This window comes from Mizuhopecten yessoensis, unplaced genomic scaffold (genome assembly GCF_002113885.1).
Source record: "Mizuhopecten yessoensis strain PY_sf001 unplaced genomic scaffold, ASM211388v2 scaffold1171, whole genome shotgun sequence".
Classification (NCBI taxonomy): domain Eukaryota; kingdom Metazoa; phylum Mollusca; class Bivalvia; order Pectinida; family Pectinidae; genus Mizuhopecten; species Mizuhopecten yessoensis.
In genome coordinates, this window is record NW_018403913.1 from 607,956 (window position 1) to 630,095 (window position 22,140).

The window sequence follows — 22,140 nt, forward strand, 5'->3', positions numbered from 1 at the left end:
TTGCAAGAAACATGACAAACCTTCGCTAGAAATGTGGTAAAATATTCTGAAAAACACATTTGGACATGTTTCTGCTCATATTAGTATATATGTGAACATAGTTGGATTTTGACATGTACAATTGAAGTAATTCAGCATAGAAAATTACATGTTTATCAATACAATACTTGGCACACTCGATATAAAACGGGGATTCTGACACACCTCGTATGCAAATGTAATGACAATGTTTCACAAAATCGACAAATATGGTCTCCACATGACACTCCAACCCCTCCGTTGTCCAAGGGTGGATACACGCTATAAATAGCAATACACTTCCATATCTTTCTATCTGTAAGAAACCCCTACTCGTCCTTAACCGAATGAATCCCCGCTTAAAGTCTCTATTTTACATCTTAACGATTGCACTCCTTCACTCGACAGAAGAAACACTACGTACACATCATCTACAGTGAAATCACTCTTATACTATAGACATAAAACACGTACAAACACATTCTCAAGGCCTTTCTCCGTCAATGTTTTGGTTACATGTGGGGTCATTTTAGTTTTGCATCCACTTAATTCGAATTCGCTTATTTATTTAATCGGTCAGAAGCGTCTGTGTATCGGATTAGAATCACCTGCAGTGATATCTACAAGTATGTCTTTTTCATATGAAGTGAATCTTTGACTGGAGGTGTTGTTGATCCTACCTATAAGGCCGGAGCCAAGCTCCTTCCTACAGAGACGTACTTAACATGTACTTAAATTTGGATGCAAGTTTATTTGTTTCTATGGGTTTTTTGTTTCCGTCTGCGCATCCCTTGAAGTAGCTTTCGGCACACAACACTTACCGCTATTAGGGCTAAATGATATACATATGAGATATAGACATTCCATTTGAATTCGATATGTGCCCTGTTATAACGGTCGTGTCATGTACCACCTTAATACAAATGCAGATTTTATGTTAAATTACACCTTTGGACAGACGTTTATGTCAACATTTAATTATTTTTGTATACGTTTAAAAATATTAGCAGATGCGTAGTACAAAAACATGCGTATATTTCTATTTTGGAATATTTTAGCATATTTATACCGAAAGTGTGTCATGTGTCCCGCTATAAAAGCGACATTTGTTGCAAATGTTTGAACGGGATAGTTGGTGGTTATGGAAACACTATGGTGGCTTATATATGACATTTCGTCTCTTCGCTTTGCGGCCCGCGAAATGACACCAAGCGTCAAAACGAAATAACGAAAATACGAAAGGTCGCCAAGGCGAAATAAAGAAACAACCGCTATACACATACATGTACACATATATAAAATGTCCAGATTAGCAGATGTAAACCAATCTGGAAACAATCCTCTTCGTCGTGTAAATTGCTTACAAAAAGTGAAGCAATTTATTTGTTTTGTCTTTGTAAGTATAAACACTACAATATTATTGTGACTAAGATAATGGTCGGACTTTCCGCGGATTGGCGCGTGCAACGCAAATTGCTTACAGATGCCGAAATCTCGCGAGATACGATGAAGTATGAATGAGATCCGAGTGACCGGCCTACTGCTGGAGAGATACAACACACGGTTTCAGGGACTTCTTCACAAACTTATCAGACCGGCTGCAGGTACGTCCGTCATTTCCCCCACCCTGATCAGTTCATGTTAATACCCAAGTTAGACTTTCTAGATATGTTATTTTCAGCATAGAATTTCTAAGACGAAGTTATCGTTATCGGATGAGTAATGTTAGAAGCGTTTATGATCCATCAGTAGGTTGCTAGATACCACGCCGTCCTTTACCAAGTTTGGGAATTTCAAAATCCTTACGTTGCCTATTGGTAATACATCTGAGGATATTTTTATCATTTAAATCATCACGTTGGTAACAAATAATACAGCGGCTTGAATGTATATAATAAAGCAAAGGCAAATTAAAAAATGGTATTGCTTAACTTAATATGAAATTTCGTGCTAGCCATATCATCACGAATGTAATCGGTATGGAAAGGGATTTTTGAATTATGTATTAGTTAGGAGACATGATAATCTATGTTACTAATCGTTGATAATTTGGCTATTATAATGATCTATCGGCATGGTGTGATGAGTCAATTATTTCCCCGTTGGTGCCTCCTTACACGTGCATGCCATGCTGCCTGCGCCCGTCAGTTATGTATGACTGTGTAAGTGTAGTCCCGCTCCCATCAGTAAAACTATTGTGTGTGAATGTGTGTGTGTGTGTGTGCATCCCTCTTTGTCAGATGCATTATCTCTCTAAGTGCCCCCCCCCCCTTCCCTCCTTTATCTCGGCACTCTAACCCCTACCATCTTCGTCAGCAGACTGATACTGAACGTATAAACATATACGTTAACTCTCATTTTCACCCCTTACTCTAACCACGAATCTTGCATTTGTCCTTCTCCGTCTTTTCCCAACCAACATCGAGATTAAATCCCGTCCCCCTTCCCCGCTGATATAACAAGTCCCTCCCACATAAAACCTTCTATACTCCCAAGATCCCAAGACCNCGATCGTTTACTTCTGTGTCCAGCCTCCCACCTTACCTATGACCGTTCACTCCTATGTCCAGCATACCTGTTTACCCTCGACCGTTTACTCCTGTGTCCAGCCTACATTCTTTCCCACGACCGTTCACTCTTATGTCCAGCCTTCCTCTTTACTCACGACCGTTCAAACATATGTCCAGCTTACATCCTACCCTTCCGTCGTTCACTCCTATGTCCAGCATACCTCCTTACCAACGACCGTTTACTCATGTGTCCAGCCCCCCCCCCCCCCCCCCCCCCCCACCTTACCCATGACCGTCCACTCCTTTGTCCAGCATACCTCCTTACTCACGACCGTTTACTCCTGTGTCCAGCCTGCCTCCTAATCCACGACCGTTCACTCCTTTGTCTAGCTTACCCCCTTACCCACGATCGTTTACTTCTGTGTCCAGCCTCCCACCTTACCTATGACCGTCCACTCCTATGTCCAGCATACCTGTTTACCCACGACCGTTTACTCCTGTGTCCAGCCTACCTCCTAACCCACGACCGTTCACTCATTTGTCTAGCCTACCCACTTACCCAAGACCGTTTACTTCTGTGTCCAGCCTCCCACCTTACCCATGACCGTCCACTCCTATGTCCAGCATATCTCCTTACCCACGACCGTTTACTCATGTGTCCAGCCTACCCCCTTACCCATGACCGTTTACTTCTGTGTCCAGCCTCCCACCTTACCCATGACCGTCCACTCCTATGTCCAGCCTACCTCCTAACCCACGACCGTTCACTCCTTTGTCTAGCCTACCCCCTTACCCATGACCGTCCCACTCGTATGTCCAGCATACCTTCATACCCATGACCGTTCACACCTATTTTCAGCCTACCTCATTATCGTTGACCATTCACTCCTATGTCCAGCCTACCTCATTATCGTTGACCATTCACTCCTATGTCATGCCTTCCTCCTTACCCACGACCGTTCACTCCTATATCCAGCCTCCCTTCTTACCGACGACCGTTTATTCCTGTGTCCAGCCTCCCTCCTTACACACGACCGTATACTCCTTTGTCCAGCTTACCTGCTAACCCACAACCGTTCAGTCATTTGTCTAGCCTACCCCCTTACCCATGACCGTTTACTCGTATGTCCAGCATACCTCCTTACCCACAACCGTTCACTCATATGCTCAGTCTACCTGCTAACCCACGACCGTTCATTCCTTTGTCTAGCCTACCCCCTTACCCATGACCGTTTACTTCTGTGTTCAACCTCCCCCCTAACCCATGACAGTCCACTCGTATGTCCAGCATACTTTCATACTCATGCCCGTTCACACCTATGCTCAGACTACCTCATTATCGTTGACCGTTCACTCCTAGTTACAGCCTTCCTCCTTACCCACGACCGTTCACTCCTATGTCCAGCCTCCCTCTTTACCAACGACCGTTCACTCCTATGTCCAGCCTCTCTCCTTACCCACGACAAGACTCGTATGTCCAGAAAACCTTCTTATCCACGACCGTTCACTCCTATACCCAGCCTACCTGCTAAACCACGACCATTCACTCCTATGTCCAGCCTACTTCCTTTCCCATGACCGTTTACTCCTATATCTAGCTTACCTCTTTACCCACGACCATTCACTCCTATGTCCAGACAACCTCTTTACCCACGAACGTTGACTCCTATGTCCAGCCTACCTCCTTACCAACGACCATTCACTCCTATGTCCAGCCTACCTCCTTACCCACGACCATTCACTCCTATGTCCAGACAACCTCTTTACCCACGACCGCTCAATCCTATGTCCAGCCTACCTCTTTACCAACGACCATTCACTCCTATGTCCAGCCTACCTCTTTACCCACGACCGTTCAGTCCTTTGTCTAGCCTACCCCTTTACCCATGAACGTTTACTTCTGTGTCCAGCCTCCCACCTTACCCATGACCGTTTACTCGTATGTTCAGCATACCTCCTTTCCCACGACCGTTCGCTCAGTCTACCTGCTAACCCACGACCGTTCATTCCTTTGTCTAGCCTACCCCCTTACCTATGACCGTTTACTTCTGTGTCCAGCCTACCCCCTTACCCATGACCGTTTACTTCTGTGTCCAGCCTCCCCCCTTACCCATGACCGGTCACTCGTTTGCCCAGCATACTTTCATACCCACGCCCGTTCACACCTATGCTCAGACTACCTCATTATCGTTGACCGTTCACTCCTAGTTACAGCCTCCCTCCTTACCGACGACCGTCACTCCTATTCCAGCCTCCCTCCTTACCGACGACCGCTCAATCCTATGTCCAGCCTCCCTCTTTACCAACGACCGTTCACACCTATGCCCAGCCTCCCTCTTTACCAACGACCGTTCACTCCTATGTCCAGCCTCTCTCCTTACCGACGACCGCTCAATCCTATGTCCAGCCCCTCTCCTTACCCACGACCGTTCACTCCTATGTCCAGCCTCCCTCTTTACCAACGACCGTTCACTCCTATGTCCAGCCTCTCTCCTTACCCACGACAAGACTCATATGTCCAGAAAACCTTCTTATCCACGACCGTTCACTCCTATACCCAGCCTACCTGCTAAACCACGACCATTCACTCATATGTCCAGCCTACCTCCTTTTCCACGACCGTTTACTCCTATATCTAGCTTACCTCTTTACTCTTTACCCACGACCGTTGACTCCTATGTCAAGCCTACTTCCTTTCCCACGACCGTTTACTCCTATATCTAGCTTACCTCTTTACCCACGACCATTCACTCCTATGTCCAGACAACCTCTTTACCCACGACCGTTGACTCCTATGTCCAGCCTACCTCCTTACCCACGACCATTCACTCCTATGTCCAGCCTACCTCCTTACCATCGACCATTCATACCTATGTCCAGCCTACCTCCTTACTCACGACCATTCACTCCTATGTCCAGTCTACCTCCTTACCCGCGACCATTCACTCCTATGTCCAGCCTACCTCCTTAGTCACGACCAATCTCTCCTATGTCCAGCCTACCTCCTTACCCACGACCATTCACTCCTATGTTTAGCCTACCTCCTTACCGTTGACCGTTCACTCCTATGTTTAGTCTTCCTCTTTTCCAACGATCGTTCACTTTTATGTCCCGTTTCTAGTCCTATTGCTTGCAGATCAATCTATCCGTCTGTCATTTTGTCTTTAGTTCACCACCATTATTGAAGTACATATCCGCTATTTAATTAACTGTTTCCTACCAACCCCGTAGTTTCCAAAGTTTCCAAAAGCCCGTTCCTCATTATATGTATACATCACATTCTTATTTGCGTGTCATACTCCTTTATTTTAGTACATTCTTTGTTCGTGTTGTGTAGTACTATGTATGTCCATTTCGGGTATAGGTTACATTTGTCGGAGACATTCAAATGATAAATTGTTTTTGGGGGGTACTCCTTTAAACCCAATGCTTTATCCCGTACTTTCTCTGTGTTTCTCTTATATGCCCACTATGTGTGTTTGTTGACATATTTTATCTGCAGTAATATACGTTACACCATAATTACATGAACCTCTCAATCGTTCTCCTAGCGTGTATACACCCTCCCCTTCTTCCTCCCCCGCGTCATAAATTACAATGGTGTTGATGTTAGAGATTCTCCTGTCGAGCCAGATTACGCGTGCGATCCGTCACGAGCCGACCCAGACGCTGGGGCTGACATCAGTTACTGGCCTTACATCACACACTTAGCGGCACGCGTACGTCCATCTTTATAGTGTTGATGGATATCTGTGTCATCAACATAAGAATGTATGTGTGTCTACATTAATTACGAGTCTAGCAATATAACGGTATAATGGTCAAGGAGTTCCGGGAGTCACTTTTTAACTGAAATTGCAAGCGTACAACTAATCCTAATCCAATACAACACATAGCCGCTATACCTTAACATCTAAGATCCGAAACTGTTGATGTTATTCTCACGCCGCTCAAGCATATACTACGATTTTTTATTTTATTTCTATCAAATGTTTTAAACATACGAAATTATTTGATTTCTTGTGATACCATAAATGAAAAGGATTTAGGAACAAGTGTTGAACACGTATTGCATATGTTAATTTTTCACCTTTTTATGTTACTCAATGCATATTAAACCGCAGAGTTCCATCCACGTGGTGAACTCAGATATCCATCTAAAATAATAATAACAGCAAACCGGAAGCAGAATGGCAGGTTTATTACACAATACTGAATGCCAGTGATGTCAAATTGTAACGTCCCGGTCCATGTCATGATGTTAAAGTGCTTGTCTTGTGAATTCGTATTTTTAATCTACAGATAAAATGGCGGATATGACAAATTGAGGGGAGAGTGAAACTAGAGTAAAATAATGGATATTCTGCCACGTCAGAGATGAAGCGACACAAGGAGTTGATAACCATGTATTGTGTCCATACATACGCGCATATGTTGATTATTTCTTAAGTAACGATTAACATACATTGCGTGTACTTAATTGTGTGTATAGTTATCATGTAGTAAACTTCAAACACATAAAAAAAATATTTCGTACAAATCTATTTCCTTCTTATAACCTCGGCGGAATGTACGTGTATGGTCCGAAGATATAAGAATATCAACCACAGCTCATAGGTCATGTATGGGAGTATAGGAATGACAACGTTAGTGAATGTGTTGGAGGCAGTAAGTGAACAGTGCTACTTCAAGTTGATATCGTGCAAGCAGAATATTTTTCTCCCGAATACACACACGCAAGCACGCATACACTACACACATGGAGGCACGTCCTTAAATGACGTCCTTAGCTGTTAATAGGGCGTTAAACAAAATCAAACCAAACCCAACTTAACGAACTCATGGTTGTGTGTCTATGCCCCAGTTGTCCAATGCTTGATCACTGAACTTGTATAACTTGAAATTAAGAAACACAATAATATTTGCAAAATTTTAGATACATCAATGATCAGCTCAAAACAATCTTAAACGCTAATTTACGAATATTTTTTTAGTTTTTTTCAATCTCAAGTATTTGTTTTAAATCCCAATGCCTATATTTATTTTAAAACTTTTGAATACCACTTGAAAATATTGTGTTGAATTACCATTGAACTATTTTGCGGGGTTTGAACGACTGGAAGGTGACATCATTTCCTGACTCATCTAATCCAATATCTAATTAAGAAATAAAGTTGAACTTTTTCGTAGTCGACGGAATCGTGGAAAAAAATTCGAAGTCGAATAAAGCGAGTTCCCAAAATGAAACTTGTTATTATGTTTGGTCAAATATGAGGCTGTCGGAGTCGTTGATGTTTTTCACAGTCAACGTGTATATAGTAATTGAAAGATAGACAAGACGATTAGATAAAATAATAATAATAATAATAAAAATGTTATCATATTAATCATGGAATGTTACAATAAACACACAGAAAGTATGTTACTACTCTAAAACTTATATGCTGTCTACGATATTGTACTACGCAGATGGAAATTCAAATATCGTAGAATGTACCTTGACAGAATTCGGTACGACCTCCTAAATGTTTGTGTTGACTATTACAGGAACAGTATGCAGCTACTCTAACAACCTCGCCAACAGACCCGTGAACAATAGTATGCACCGACCCCTCAAACTAAAGATCCAAAACGCACTTAACCAAGTGATTCTAGGCGATGCCGAGTCTCGCGGACTCTTTGTAGGAGGAAGACGTAGAAACCGGAAGAAGCGGAGGGCGAGGAATGGTAAGACTCGTAAGGGAGGGCAGGTAGCAGAATGGTAAGGCCCGTAAGAAGGGCAGGTAGCAGAATGGTAAGGCATACATGTATAAAGGGGTACAGGGAACAGCAACTCTTACGTAGGACTATCACAATAAACGACAGATGGCAGTGAACTGAAAGTAACACAATGAGGGACGACATATAACACAGAATAGTAAGTTCTATGTGTGAAAGGGAGGCAGACAACAGGAACTTGTTAGTAGGTTTATAATGAGGGGACTACATTGAATGGTACGAAAGGCAAGAGAGGATTACATATATAGATATTGTAAGCACTTTCTATACAATAGAGCAGAAAAGGCCACATAGAGAAAAACATCCTCGATATCCAGGGGTTATGCTCACTTTCGCTCTCTACAACCCTGGCATATGTCATAGCAAAATCAAAGACTCGGTGTGAAGCACCTTGTGGACGAGACGAGAAGACTAATTTGATCCTTTGATGCACATAAAAAAGAATTTCGCGGTCGCGTAACGGTAAAACTTACTGGCTTTGAAGTCGGGCGTTGCTCCTCTGTAATCTTCAAAGAACAAGCATCAGCCTAGTAATTGGTCAGGATTTTTACCTGACACCAATCACATAGCTAGCCGCGTGCCTTCAATTTTGCTATGACATATTCCAGGGGTGTAGAGAGCGAAAGTGAGCGTAACCCATGGATATCGAGGATGAGAGAAAAATGGCCTCGTATTATATGTAAGAACATGGTCAAACCTAATAACAATTCCTAATGAAAACAGCGATAAACCAGGTACAATGTATTATAAGATTGCCAGCTTTAGAGGAGAGCATCTCGAGCCAAGTGAACTGTAAAGGACATGTACGAATTGAAAGGATGGCAGTCAGATATGGAGGTTATCAAAAATGAGAATGTTGAGTATCCCGAGTGATCCTCAGAGAGAAGACGTTAAGGCAGTTTTACAAAATGAATACAATCTGCTTTTAGGGGGAAAGGTGTGTACGTTTAGTGTTGGCTGTATCATAAGAAAAGTCATAAAACTATGTAACAGAATGTTATAAAAAAAGAACAGTTGAATGTAGGTGTGAGTCTGCACTTTTGTATCTAGGATCTTGGTACTTGAGGTAGCAGTAAGTCTTCAAGAGTGTTGTAGTATGAATACACTGTTTTTATAGTCAAGTGTTACAGATGTTTTAGACGGTGAGACGCTGATAATTGTTTTAGGGGAAAATAGAAGGGTATATCACATTCAGCACAAGCCCTTTCTAAACAATTAACCCATAACCAATGGTCGAAAATAATCAAACGAAATGGAAAGCGGAAGTCTAAGTTGTCAAAATGAGTACTGTGTGAGAAAATATCTCAATTTTTGGTTCTGAATAAATAATATTGAAGATTTTGAAGATACTTTAAAAAAAAAAATGTAGTCGCTTCATGCACTTAAAATATTAATAAGCATAATTTCGATCCAAAAGTACGATAAGTACATGCTTGACAAGACTTCTCATCTCTTGTTAGAACAATCGTTTAAATATTGAAATTTGACACCCTCTAAAAAATTCGTAGTTATTTTTAATGTTGTTGAACGTGGTGAACTTTATAGCTCAAATTGTTTACACTATCAAAGATCGATTACACGTGTTATAAAGTGACGTAAAATCATCACTGTGTTATTAGCTTGATGTGTGTAGAATGACATTTAATGAAAATCAATAATATGGCTTAGTGATGAAAGATAACATCTGTTTATACTTCATAACGTAATAAAAAGTAGAATATGACTTGATACTCATCTATCATATAAATCGACCGTCGTGCTTTAAGTCAGAAACACGGTAAGACCCATCCTCGATACACCAGGGGTTAAACTCTCGCACAGCCTCTACACCCCTCAAATATGTCCTGGCGAAATCGAGGGCGTTGTACGCACCTCCTTGTGGATGATACAAATAGGTTAGTTGACCTTCTGTTATACATCAAAAGAATAGCGCTGCACCCTAACGGGTCATTTTGACTGGCTTTTAAGTCGGATGTTGCTCCTTTATAATATTGAAAGGCTACGTATCAGCGAATCGATTGGTCATTTTTTTCATCTGGAACCAATCAAATCGCTAAAAGCATGCCTCCGATTTGGATATATTCCAGGGATGCTGAGAACCCAATTCAAGTGAGCATAGCCCATGTAATTTTGTGGTTGTAAGATGGTCATATCTTGTATGCCCTTGACTGGTTGTTAGCGCAACAATAAATTTCGAAATTCAATCTCACTTTGGTCCTAGTTTTTTCTGTTAAATATGTCACCAGATACTTTTAATGAACAATTTCTCATTCCATCTTAATTTTTGTAAATAGATATAAATGATATCGTTTTATAGTTGAAAAAGAAGCATGTGTTGTGAAATGAGTTTGTGATTTAAGACATACGTATAGATGATTCGTTAAATTTAGCACGTAAACGTGTCTTTTTCAGTCAAGGAGAAGAAGAAGGCGAGGAAGTGTGACGGGAAAGGTTCCCCAGTGGTGGTGAGATGCAACAACGGTAAGTAACATCCTCTGGCTCTCTTACCATAAATTACTAATTTACACCTACAAGTTAATTTAGTGGCATTGGACAACTCGCCTTACTGTGGGCTTTATAACGCTGCATCGGGTCACGGCGTCCTGGAAATTCCAGGGGTTACCCTCTCTCTGCACAGATCGTAAGACAGCACAACCCTAGAATTACGAAGTTGGTGCATGAAAGTTCTCATCAGAACCAACCCTCCTCCCCTTCCTTGACTTTTAAGGGTAACAAAACTAAGAGGCGACTAAATTTGGGATCTTATATTTTCTCTTCTTTCTAAACAATTTTCTTCTTCCTAATGTCTCCCTTGACAATGCCTCACTTTTGGCCTTTAGTTGAGCGTTCGCCACTGTAAGGAAGTCTTTTAGGTTCTGTCCCCTGGTCGAGACATACCAGAGTTTGTAAAAATGGTAGTTTCTACTCCTGCTTAACGCTCAGCAATTTAGGAGTGGGACGACTGGTTCGCCCGTTGTCAGTATAATGTGACCGGGTGGGGTGTCCTGCTGGGTGTCTTCGGCAGTATGTTTCAGTGAGGTAGCGCTATAAAGTCGGCATCAGTTCAACGCTATCACAAGGAGACAAACACGAACATATCGCAGCCTCCCACAACACACACGCATACACTACACGCATGCATCTTGCACACAGGAGAGGCCGTCCTTAAATGACCATAGCTGTTGATAGGACGTTAATTAAACATTCACATACACAAACACTATTTCGGTGGGTCATTTAAATCTTTGGCTGTAGCGAGGACCTCAACACAAAACAAGCCATTGCACAACAAAACTTCTCGTTTTAAATATAAGTATATGTTAAGTATAACTGCAGCTGCTACTGCGCCATGCAGTGCACAAGGTGATACATGACACATACATTCGCACAATAAATGAGTGCAGTCAGTGACGTGAGACAATGGTGTGCATGTTGTTTTACTTCTGCAGAAAAGCGAATCACGTATCCGTAATATATTATAAATTATTCTTTTGCTTCTCAAATCAGCGTCGATGAGAAAATAATGACGTCAGGTTACCATGGCGTTAGAGATAATAGAAAAGTGAAAGGAGAAGCAACACGCTTATTTTGCGACACGTATAATGACGAACCTTTTTATGGCTTGTTTATGGCTTGGCCTGAAAACTGATTTTAACTAAAGTAAAATGTACAAGGTATGCAATAAAATGAGTCCTATCTGTATAGAGATCTGAAATATCAACTGTATAATTCTGCAAAATATTTCGGTGAACATTTTTATTTGACTTGATGTACATATAGTTATACAGTTTCATACTAGTTAACATATATTGATCGCTTCACCGTTTGTGGAGGTAAATTAATGATTATCAGTACACAGCTGTTTCACTACCTGTCTGCCTATACACCTATATGCACGTACAGATACAATAATTAATAGGATAAATTGTGTATGACTGACTGTAGTCGTTTTCCGCTGTAGGCGTCGGACGATTTATCTAGGTAATATAACTAAATTGTTCAAATGGTTGAGGAAAAAGTGACGAAGTGATAAGTTTGAGTGTGCAATAAGTACGCATTTTCCTGTAAAACTGTGTGTAAATTGTATTTTTGTAAAACAACATGGATGGATCAAATATAACATCAACAACTTGCAGTGGAACATTATTTTGGATCGACTGGAACTATAAGCGAGCGTATTTGTTGTGTGGTTTAAAAATATGCAAATGCTTCCTACGGATTCTCATGAAAGGGATAATATTACTATTTGTCAAAGACGAATTCCGTCATAAGCCATCAACAGACCCCAAACTTCGCCTGGAATGTGTAATACCTGTGTAGTTATTCGATCATTTGTTGAATTACTTAATGCGATGTGTTTGTCCATTAGATTTACCATCATGCCCGTATCAAGTGTCCATACTGTCATATTGACCACAGAAAACGTCTCCACGAATTGGGATAGTAAATCAACCTGATTGCAAGTGTATTAAACAATTAATTAGCTTATTTTGATTATTCTTTTCACCTTAAACATATATGTAATGTAATAATACATTTTATTTCACTTCTGTAGCACTTTAAGTGAGGAACTCTTCTCGTAGGTGGTCGACATAAGGTAGCAGTGTACAGTAGAAATGGCCCGACTCTGAAAAAAAACCACAGCGGATTTACCCTACACAACTCATATATACATGTATATATATTTGTAAACTGCATTATATTTACAATACATATAAAGTACTGAGAAGTGTATAAACCCTTTTTTTCTATGTATGTCACTTGTGTGGAAACCATGGTTACCACATCAAAAATTACCAAAAAATGCCAAATAATGCTATTTTTGCCCCAAAATTTGACCCCCGCAACTAGTATTTTTTTTCCTAAGTTCTGTCTGAAATTAAAGATTACCTACTTGGTTGCAGAATTATCTGGGTCCCAGTAAAGTTGTACAACTTGATTTTTTGCAATTTTGCGTCGTGTGCTGTTGTCAAAATTTTACCTCCTGTAAAGCTAGCTTTCGGATTATGGCCATAATTTTATTCTCGAACTAAAAAAATCTTCTTTTTGTTTTACAAATGTGAAGCTCACATAGCCCACTTCATCATGCATATACCAATTTTAGTACAGTTTTATTTTCATATTTGTTTTACATATCATTATACAGGGGTTAGCCATTTAACAAAAATATCACCCATGGTGGCTGGTTAGCATGTTAGCTAGTTAGTTAATGTTCAAATTGTAAAAGACATGTGGTTGGTGTCTTTTATACAAATTGAAAATTAACTAACTCGAGTAAGATAAATATGATAACAAACCATCACTCGTTAGGGAACTTGTAGATCCTTAAAACACATTGACCTTTGTTGACCTTCCTTTGGGGATTGTTTTGTACATTACCCATTGGGTTTTTTTTTTTATTGAATAGTCATTGTGTGACGACAAGTTGAAGTTTCGAAGAAAATTTAGAATGGCTTCTAAACAGCAGTGGTCGGCTTACAGAACTTGTAACTATAAAAAGCACGGTCGTGTTCTCGCACTAAAAAAATATTGTTTCACCATTGGTTGAAATAATTTGTCTTAAATGTTATGAACCGAATGAAACCACACAGAAAGATCCAACTTTAATTTTCTTTAGTTTAACGTAATTGTACGGACTGAAATAAGTCCTTTAACTTTCATTATGTTAAGCAATAAACTACCGTAAAAACATGTTCTAACGTGCATCATGGAATATGTTTGTTTGTACTGTGAAACTGTGTGGCATATCACCTTGAATGTTTAACAAGTGGATTTCAAACCTTAAATTGTTTCTTATAATAAAAATATAATGTAAACGTAAATATATACTTTATGTTTCAACGTTGATTTCTTGAGACCAATAAAAAGCATATTGAAATACGTAATTTATTGCAGTAACAAAATATTGCTTCATTTGCCTTTTAAATTAGTCCATTCCGACGAGATTTGTTTAGAGTTAAAAAAGGGGAGAAATGTTATAAAACTGGTGTGTTCACGATGTAGGTCGACATGATGATTCATGCGTGTTACATATCCAACAGATGTTTACAAAACACACCTGATGTTGATATACAATCATGTTTTGCTGTCTAGAATGTTGAAGTAGATATTTAATGCAAAACAACAATTTTGTGTACAAATTGGGATTTATGTTTCATGGTTTCATGACTAAATGTATTTGTTTCACACGCAATGTATTTTTTGTAAACTGATCACTTATGGATTAGGTAATAAGCGCGTGTGTATCCCTGCTGTATCTCTTCTCTACCTGTACAATGTGTAGGGATTATTAAGATTTCCAATGAAATCAGTGCTGCGTACATATGTATTGTTATTCATGAAACAAAATATTGAATATATGTGTCGTTTACCATAAACACAATGTTGTGTATATATGTATCATTTCCCATAAACACGATGTTGTGTATATGTATCATTTCCCATAAACACGATGTTGTGTATATATGTATTATTGCCCATCAACACAATGTTGTGTATATATGTATTATTGCCCATCAATCAACGCAATGTTGTGTATATATGTATTATTTCCCATCAACACAATGTTGTGTATATATGTATTATTGCCCATCAACACACTGTTGTGTATATATGTATTATTGCCCATCAACACAATGTTGTGTATACATGTATTATTGCCCATCAACACAATGTTGTGTATATATGTAGTATTGCCCATCAACACGATGTTGGGTATATATGTATTATTACCCATCAACAAGATGTTGTATATATGTATTATTGCCCATCAACACGATGTTGTGTATATATGTATCATTTTCCATCAACACGATGTTGGGTATATATGTATTATTACCCATTAATAAGATGTTGTGTATATGTATTATTGCCCATAAACACGATGTTGGGTATATATGTATTATTGCCCATGAACACGATGTTGGATATATATGTATCATTTCCCATCAACACGGTGTTGTGTATATATGTATCATTTCCCATCAACACGATGTTAGGTATATATGTATTATTACCCATTAATAAGATGTTGTGTATATGTATTATTGCCCATAAACACGATGTTGTATATATATGTATAATATATTACCCATCAACAAGATGTTGTATATATGTATTATTGCCCATAAACACGATGTTGTGTATATATGTATAATTACCCATAAACACGATGTTGTGTATATACATTATGTATGTGTAATTACTCATTAACTAGATGTTATGTTTATGTATTATTGCCCATCAACACGATGTTGTGTATATATGTTTCATTATATTAATTATTACCCCTAAGCACAATATTATGTTCACGTTCATAGTTAATAATGTTACACAATCTTAGAAACAAAATTAAACCCTTACGGTACAACCGCACTGAGAGTCAAGTAAAACGACATAAAAAGTTACCCCCATACTTTAGTTTTAGATTCAAAAATGGGAGAAACGACTTTTCTTGCCAATAAAATTGAAAGGAATTTTAACTTTGCAAGAAGAAGTGCCCCCCCCCCCCCTCCTCTTTCTTTAAATATGAAAACTAGAGTATGTGAGATACAATGTAATTTTTGACTATCAGCGCGATAGTAACATAACGGTTGATTTTGTTTCCAAGGTTGAACTTGACACAAGGTGAAAAGCCGTGAACAGAGACAACAGTACATCTTGTATCTCATTTTATAATAACGAAAAGATGGCGTCCTTCAAATGTGTATTTTTGTTGTCTTGATAAAACATTCATTGACTGATGGAATCATAAATCGCCAAAAGCACTAGCAACTGTCCTCTTGTGTGTCTATTTATTTTCATAGTACCGTTACCACGGACACTATTTAATTACCATACATAGACACACTGTTCGTGATACTTTGTAACACAGTATTGTGTATGTATTGTCGTCCATAGCACACACTGTTATGCTTATAGTGTGGCCTACAAATTCAGTTGTTTGTTCATATTGCTGCTCACAGAAAATACTGTAGAGTTTATAGTGTTGCCCATGCACACATACTATTGTTTACAATTAAGTGTTGCTTGTAAAACATTTTTATTGTGCACATTATATTCCCTTTAGTACACAATACGGTTATATAATGCTGTCTACTGTTTCTACATATTATGTCGTAATTTGTATCATATACGTGTGTACTGTTTCCCGCAGAACAAGCTGTTGTACCGGCGGACGAGCGGCCCCTTATCGAGTCGGACTTCGACTCCACACTTTCCCTGGCTGTCACTGACGACTTGCACTACGTGGATGATTTACCTCCCCTTATCGACACCGAAGATCAGGAAAATTTAGATCCAGAAGAGGTGAGTACTGCACCTAAAGTAAACTTTAAAAATCATCAAGGATTAAAAACACAAAAGGATGACAGTAGAACACAATATTGGTTAACAAAGACAACGGGAGAAAAAAACGGAGACATGTAAATAAAAGAGACGAAACCTGATGAATACAACGAGTTCACTCATATTAGATACTGAAACACATATACCATAATTGGAAAGTAAACAATATATACCATTGCTTCATTACAAAAGAATAAACCAAAAACTCATAAAGATATCATGAGAGTCAGAAGGTCATGATGGCGACCGCTACTCCAGTTAAAAAGATAGGTGTTATATGTTTGTGCTTTGAAAGGAGTGCTAACTAGCAATTTATGACTGGTTGGTGCTAAGGAATATACTTTGTTTTCCAGATGCCTTTCCCATTTTTTAAGCGAAAGAACAAGGGAAATTCTGATAAGGATGTCATTTTGGAAGAGGAGGTAAAGAGTGTTGACGGGTCGCCAGCCGCAGAACAAGACGTGGCGACTTCTGAGCAACAATCCAAAGACGAGCATGACACTGAAAACTGTAAAACTCCAGAGGAACACCAAAACAACAGTGGAAACCACGACACTGAAAACGGTAAAAGTCCCGAGGAACACCAAAACAACAGTGGAAACCACGACACTGAAAACGGTAAAACTCCAGAGGAACACCAAAACAACAGTGGAAACCACGACATACAGGAAGCAGAAGACGCAACTGATATAGGAGTCAGCGTTCAAGAACCTGCTCATGAGGAGATCGCTGATGAGGTGGTGCCAGCAGTTTTGGAAGTGACCCCTGTAAAGGAGCAGGAAGAGATAACTCAGGAGACAGAGGACAGCCAGGACGGGACTCCTAGCGAAAAGACGGCTATTGATGAACAAGTTGGGAAAGAGGTAATTGAATGAAATACTCGTTATGTTTAAATCATTAGGAGAAAGTTATCACTTTCTGCAAGTTGATCAAATCCTTTACACATGTGTAACCGCTAAATATAAAATAAATTTCAATTTTTCTACCATAACTAGTTTATGTTTTCTAACTCTATACCTATCTTGAACAATTTCATTGTGTATGTAAGCATAGCACGGAAACCACAGCTACGTATAATACCATAGAACATTTTCTTTGGTCAATTTAATGCCCTAATGACTACAACGCACGTGAAAATACTTTGCGATGCCGAAATGTATCGTAACATGTTCTATGACAATGTCCATACCAATAGGAGATAGGAGCCGCGGTGGCTAAGGTAAGGCGTCTGACATTCTGCTACTACTAGCCCTCTACCACTGGGTCGCGGGTTCGAGACCTACTTGGAACAGTCATACCGACCGTAGGTTGGTGGGTTTTTTTCCGGGAACTCCGGCTTTCCTCCATCAATAAAACCTTGCACGTCCTTAAATGGTCATAGCTGTTAATTATAGGACGTAAAACATAATCAAACCAAACCAAAACCAATCAGAGACAAGGTTGAAAGGAAAAGCAAGAGGCTAATGAACACGTACATGTGTAACTATCTCGTATGTGATATCTTCTGCTGAAAAAAAGTAATAGAAGACAGAAATTCCATAGTATATTAATAAATAAATAAATAAATAGATACGTTTTACAGTAATGTTAAGCTATGCTGATTAATTATCAACATATAGGTCAACCATGATCAAATTTGTCACTATGTTTTCATACCTTATAACAATGTAGGGCTATACGTAATGTCAATTTAAAAGTAATCAAAGGTCAAAAGTCAAATTTGACAAATGATGCTATTTTTAAAGAATTTGCATTAAAATGGAAAAAAAGAACAATATATACATCTAAAATTAACTACTACGACTTGCCAATTTGTAAAAGAAACATAACTGTTTTTCACATCTGAAACATGTATCTGATGATTAACAATATAATATAAAAGGAAGGTTTCGTAATACAAGTCTCTCAACCTTCTATTTATATTAAACAGCAGCATCGTCGTGTAGGCTACAGCGAGATTGGTTTCGTTTGGTTTGATTTTGTTTAACGTCCTATTAACAGCTAAAGCCATTTAAGGACGTGCCTCCTTGTGTGTAGTGTATGCGTGCTTAGGTGTTGGTATGCAGGAGACAGGGTATGTAGGTGCCATTGCCTCCTTGTGGTAGCGCAGATCTGATGCCGACTTTATAGTGCTATACCACTGAAATGCCATGCCGAAGGCACCAAGTACAGCATTCTGCCCAGTCACTTTATACTGACAACGGGTGAACCAGTTGTTGCCATTCTCCTTAATGCTGAACGTTAAGCAGGGAATAACAACTACCATTTGTAAGGACTTCAGTATGTCCCGGCTAATAGGTGATTGAAAAGTCATTAATAAATTCATCAAAAAAGACATTAGCCACAGTACCGTGCAATATTGTTATCTTATACCTTTTTAAAAGTAGATTCCATGTTTCTTGCTCAGAGATCACTGAAAACATGCGGCTTATTATATTAATATGTACCAGAGAGTGGAAAATAACGTATATATAGGTGATATGAGAAACGAGAAAAAGGACCTTCAATTTAAAATCAAAAGTACAATGTACATAATTTGAGTGAGGTTTACTAATTAACAAACCATTCCTTATTTAAGAAACCCTGTATAGCAATTTAATGATCGACATTATTGGCATGAAAACTTAAGAAATATATTTGTGGAAATATGACTTTATGTAAATATGATGCTTGCCTTCTACAGGTCAGTGACGAACAGTCCAAGACACTCAACGGCATGAAGATTGAGGAGTCATCTCCCCTGATAAAGAAACAAGAACCAGAAGTCGACATGAATTTCATGTGCTGTGTTATTCTTTAAGCGCTAAAAACATGCAATATATATTACCAGGTGAAACATTAAACAATATTAAAAAACAAAACTTGCAATCATTACATTAAGCGAAACGTGAATTAATGTATGTGCCTTATTAAATTTGAGTGTAATTATGTAAACACTGATCGGTTCAAGCTTATTTTGAAGACTACGTGTGGTTCTATATTCAATATTATGTTATCTATTTTAGAAGAAAATATGAATTATCATCTGAGACGTATACATATGCAATAATGCAGGAAGCTGGCAGCTGATGAGGCTAAAATGCTGATAAAGCTGAGAAATTGAATTAGAACCACAAGTCATCGAGATATGATCTGCTAACATATGTTTGGCACTTAAACCTTGTAAATGGTGCCCTACTCTGCCTTAACCATTCCCCATGCTGACGATTGTCCTTTGTTAAGTGTCAGGTCGTTTTTTCCTTATAAAGTGTTGTCAATATATTTGTTATTTAATATAAGTGTATTCACTAATTATGAATTGTTAATGGTAAAACGAATTTAATAAATGCGACAATAGTTTGCTTGAATTCCTGATACATGTTAATATATTAACAGAGATGGAAACATAATAAGCTTGTTTTGTAATCTCTGTATCAGCATTAATCGTATAAGGTAATATCTTATTGGTGAAACAATGTATTATAATTTTCGGTTTCCTGACAAACCAGCCATATTCCATATATTAAGTAGATAAATATTAACAAAACCAAATATTCGAAGCGAATACGTTCCGGCTCAAGGAGGCATTGATAAAAAAATCACGTTAAAACTTCAAGCGATGTTTCGGCATAATATTAACATGGGGATTTAAAAAAATCTACAACTTCATTGGAGATATCTATAGATGAAAAAAAATCTGTTATTTTACAAATAAGAAGAAAACTACATAATTAAAATGCACCGGAATAAGCAAACACTTGCAATTTTGTCTAAACCTGTAATTACATATAGTCCCATGGAATGATGCAGAAATATAATTATGAACATTATAGCACACAGTTATAGCACACAGAAATACAGTCTGTCAAAATTATGTAAAAATAAATAAAAATGTTTTTGTACCTTGAATATTGCTTTCCAGCTAGGCAAAAATTGTCGCTTGTAATATGACATGTTCAGCTTTTCAGGCCTCAAAGTCGACAAAAAGGCATTTGTTGATATATCCTTCCATGCAGTCAGCAGACAGCGGTAACAAATTTAGAAATATTACAGTATAATACACATGGTGTTGTAACGTTATACAGTTGTATGTGTGAAACAATCCCTAGAAATACCAAGTTACTGGATTTGGTACAGATATCTGGCAACTTCCTAAGTGGCCTCAAAACCAAGTCGTGAAATCTGCATGATATGACTTAGGATTTTATTTTTTTAAAGAATCGAACTTTCTTTTTAACAAAACAACACGTACTTGCCTAAAATAGTGATATGACGACTATAAGCCTGAGCTTGTGTTGTGAGACCGCCGACTCGGTGGTCAGTGAGTCCTGTCATTCTACACTTTCTTGTGATGTCACGTGCTTTTCCCTTGATACTGTTACTGATATTTTGTTTTTGCTTGAATCGCAATAAATATATTAACCAAATATAAATAAAATCCTTTGTCATATGTTATAAAATTACTGAAACCAGGTTTCTTTTTATTACATGTTCATATAAATGATATATGTATGTCAACATTAGACCTGTTAACCTGGCATTGTACTGGACGCATTGTGTCTGACTCACAAAGTCATAACAAGTGGCTGACAAAGCTGCTGGGACGTCAATGAAGTTGGAAGTGATTAGCCAAAATACATACATCCGAACAGGAAACATCGACCCGATTACGCCTTTGCATACCAACGGTTACGATATATCCATACAGATCTCTGCTCACAAAGATATAACCCAAAGAACGAAAGCTCGCACAGTTCATTCAAATTTAACGTTTTACAAAGAAGGGGATATTTCCGGTGTACATAAAAGTAAAATCAATATGATAACAGTCACCTATCTAAAGGTCATTAAATTCCAAAATTTTGCAGTGTGAGACCTATGATATCAAATACATATCTTAATAAAACTTTCATATTAATACATTTTAAATAGTCGTACGTTATTGTAAACAAATAACACCGTCGGCAAGCACTAAGAGGTGTTCGTCTAGACATTACAACATTCTACTGATAACAAAACAATCAAGTTTATTGGCAGACGTTCTCACAGCTTATATAATCATTAGGCCTTACCTGGCAATGCAATCACCATAAATAACACGTGGTGAAACAAATGTTAAACATATAGTCGTGTTAATTGAGAAAAACGACAACAAAGAGAAACGAAAAATGGCGAAGAGAGAGGTGGAAAGAGGAATAAGGGAGGAAATTTTAGGAGATTTCTACTTATTGTTTCCAAACCTTTTTTTTTTTATGAATGTATGATACTGATGTTTGTTTGAAACATATCTGCATCACCCTATAAAAAAGTATCGAGATGGGGGATAGGTGGTACAAAAAGAAATGAAAAAAGTGCAACGCGGTACTAAAAAGAGAGAAGCTTTCGTATCTTTTTGCCGGCTGATATCGGCTGATATCGGCTGTTGGTACATTTATAAAGTTGTTTATAATCTTTATGTATCATGGTACACTTTTACATGGTACACCAAGATTTGAATTTTCATATCTTT

At 38.4% G+C, this 22,140-nt stretch overlaps 1 protein-coding gene across 2 annotated transcripts; it reads left to right on the forward strand.

Moving 5' to 3' along the window:
• The first annotated feature begins 1,495 nt into the window (after positions 1–1,495).
• Positions 1,496–21,064, forward strand: LOC110457949. 2 transcript variants are annotated; one of them, XM_021509471.1, is made up of 7 exons: positions 1,496–1,622; positions 8,076–8,255; positions 10,719–10,787; positions 16,462–16,613; positions 17,006–17,222; positions 17,277–17,515; positions 19,336–21,064. In XM_021509471.1, the coding sequence occupies exons 1-7, from the start codon at positions 1,532–1,534 to the stop codon at positions 19,450–19,452; spliced, it is 1,065 nt and encodes a 354-aa protein (XP_021365146.1). In that variant the 5' UTR covers positions 1,496–1,531; the 3' UTR covers positions 19,453–21,064. The 2 variants fall into 2 exon arrangements, with proteins under 2 accessions (XP_021365146.1, XP_021365136.1); XM_021509461.1 differs by having other exon boundaries at positions 1,497–1,622; positions 17,006–17,515.
• The last annotated feature ends 1,076 nt before the right edge of the window (positions 21,065–22,140 follow it).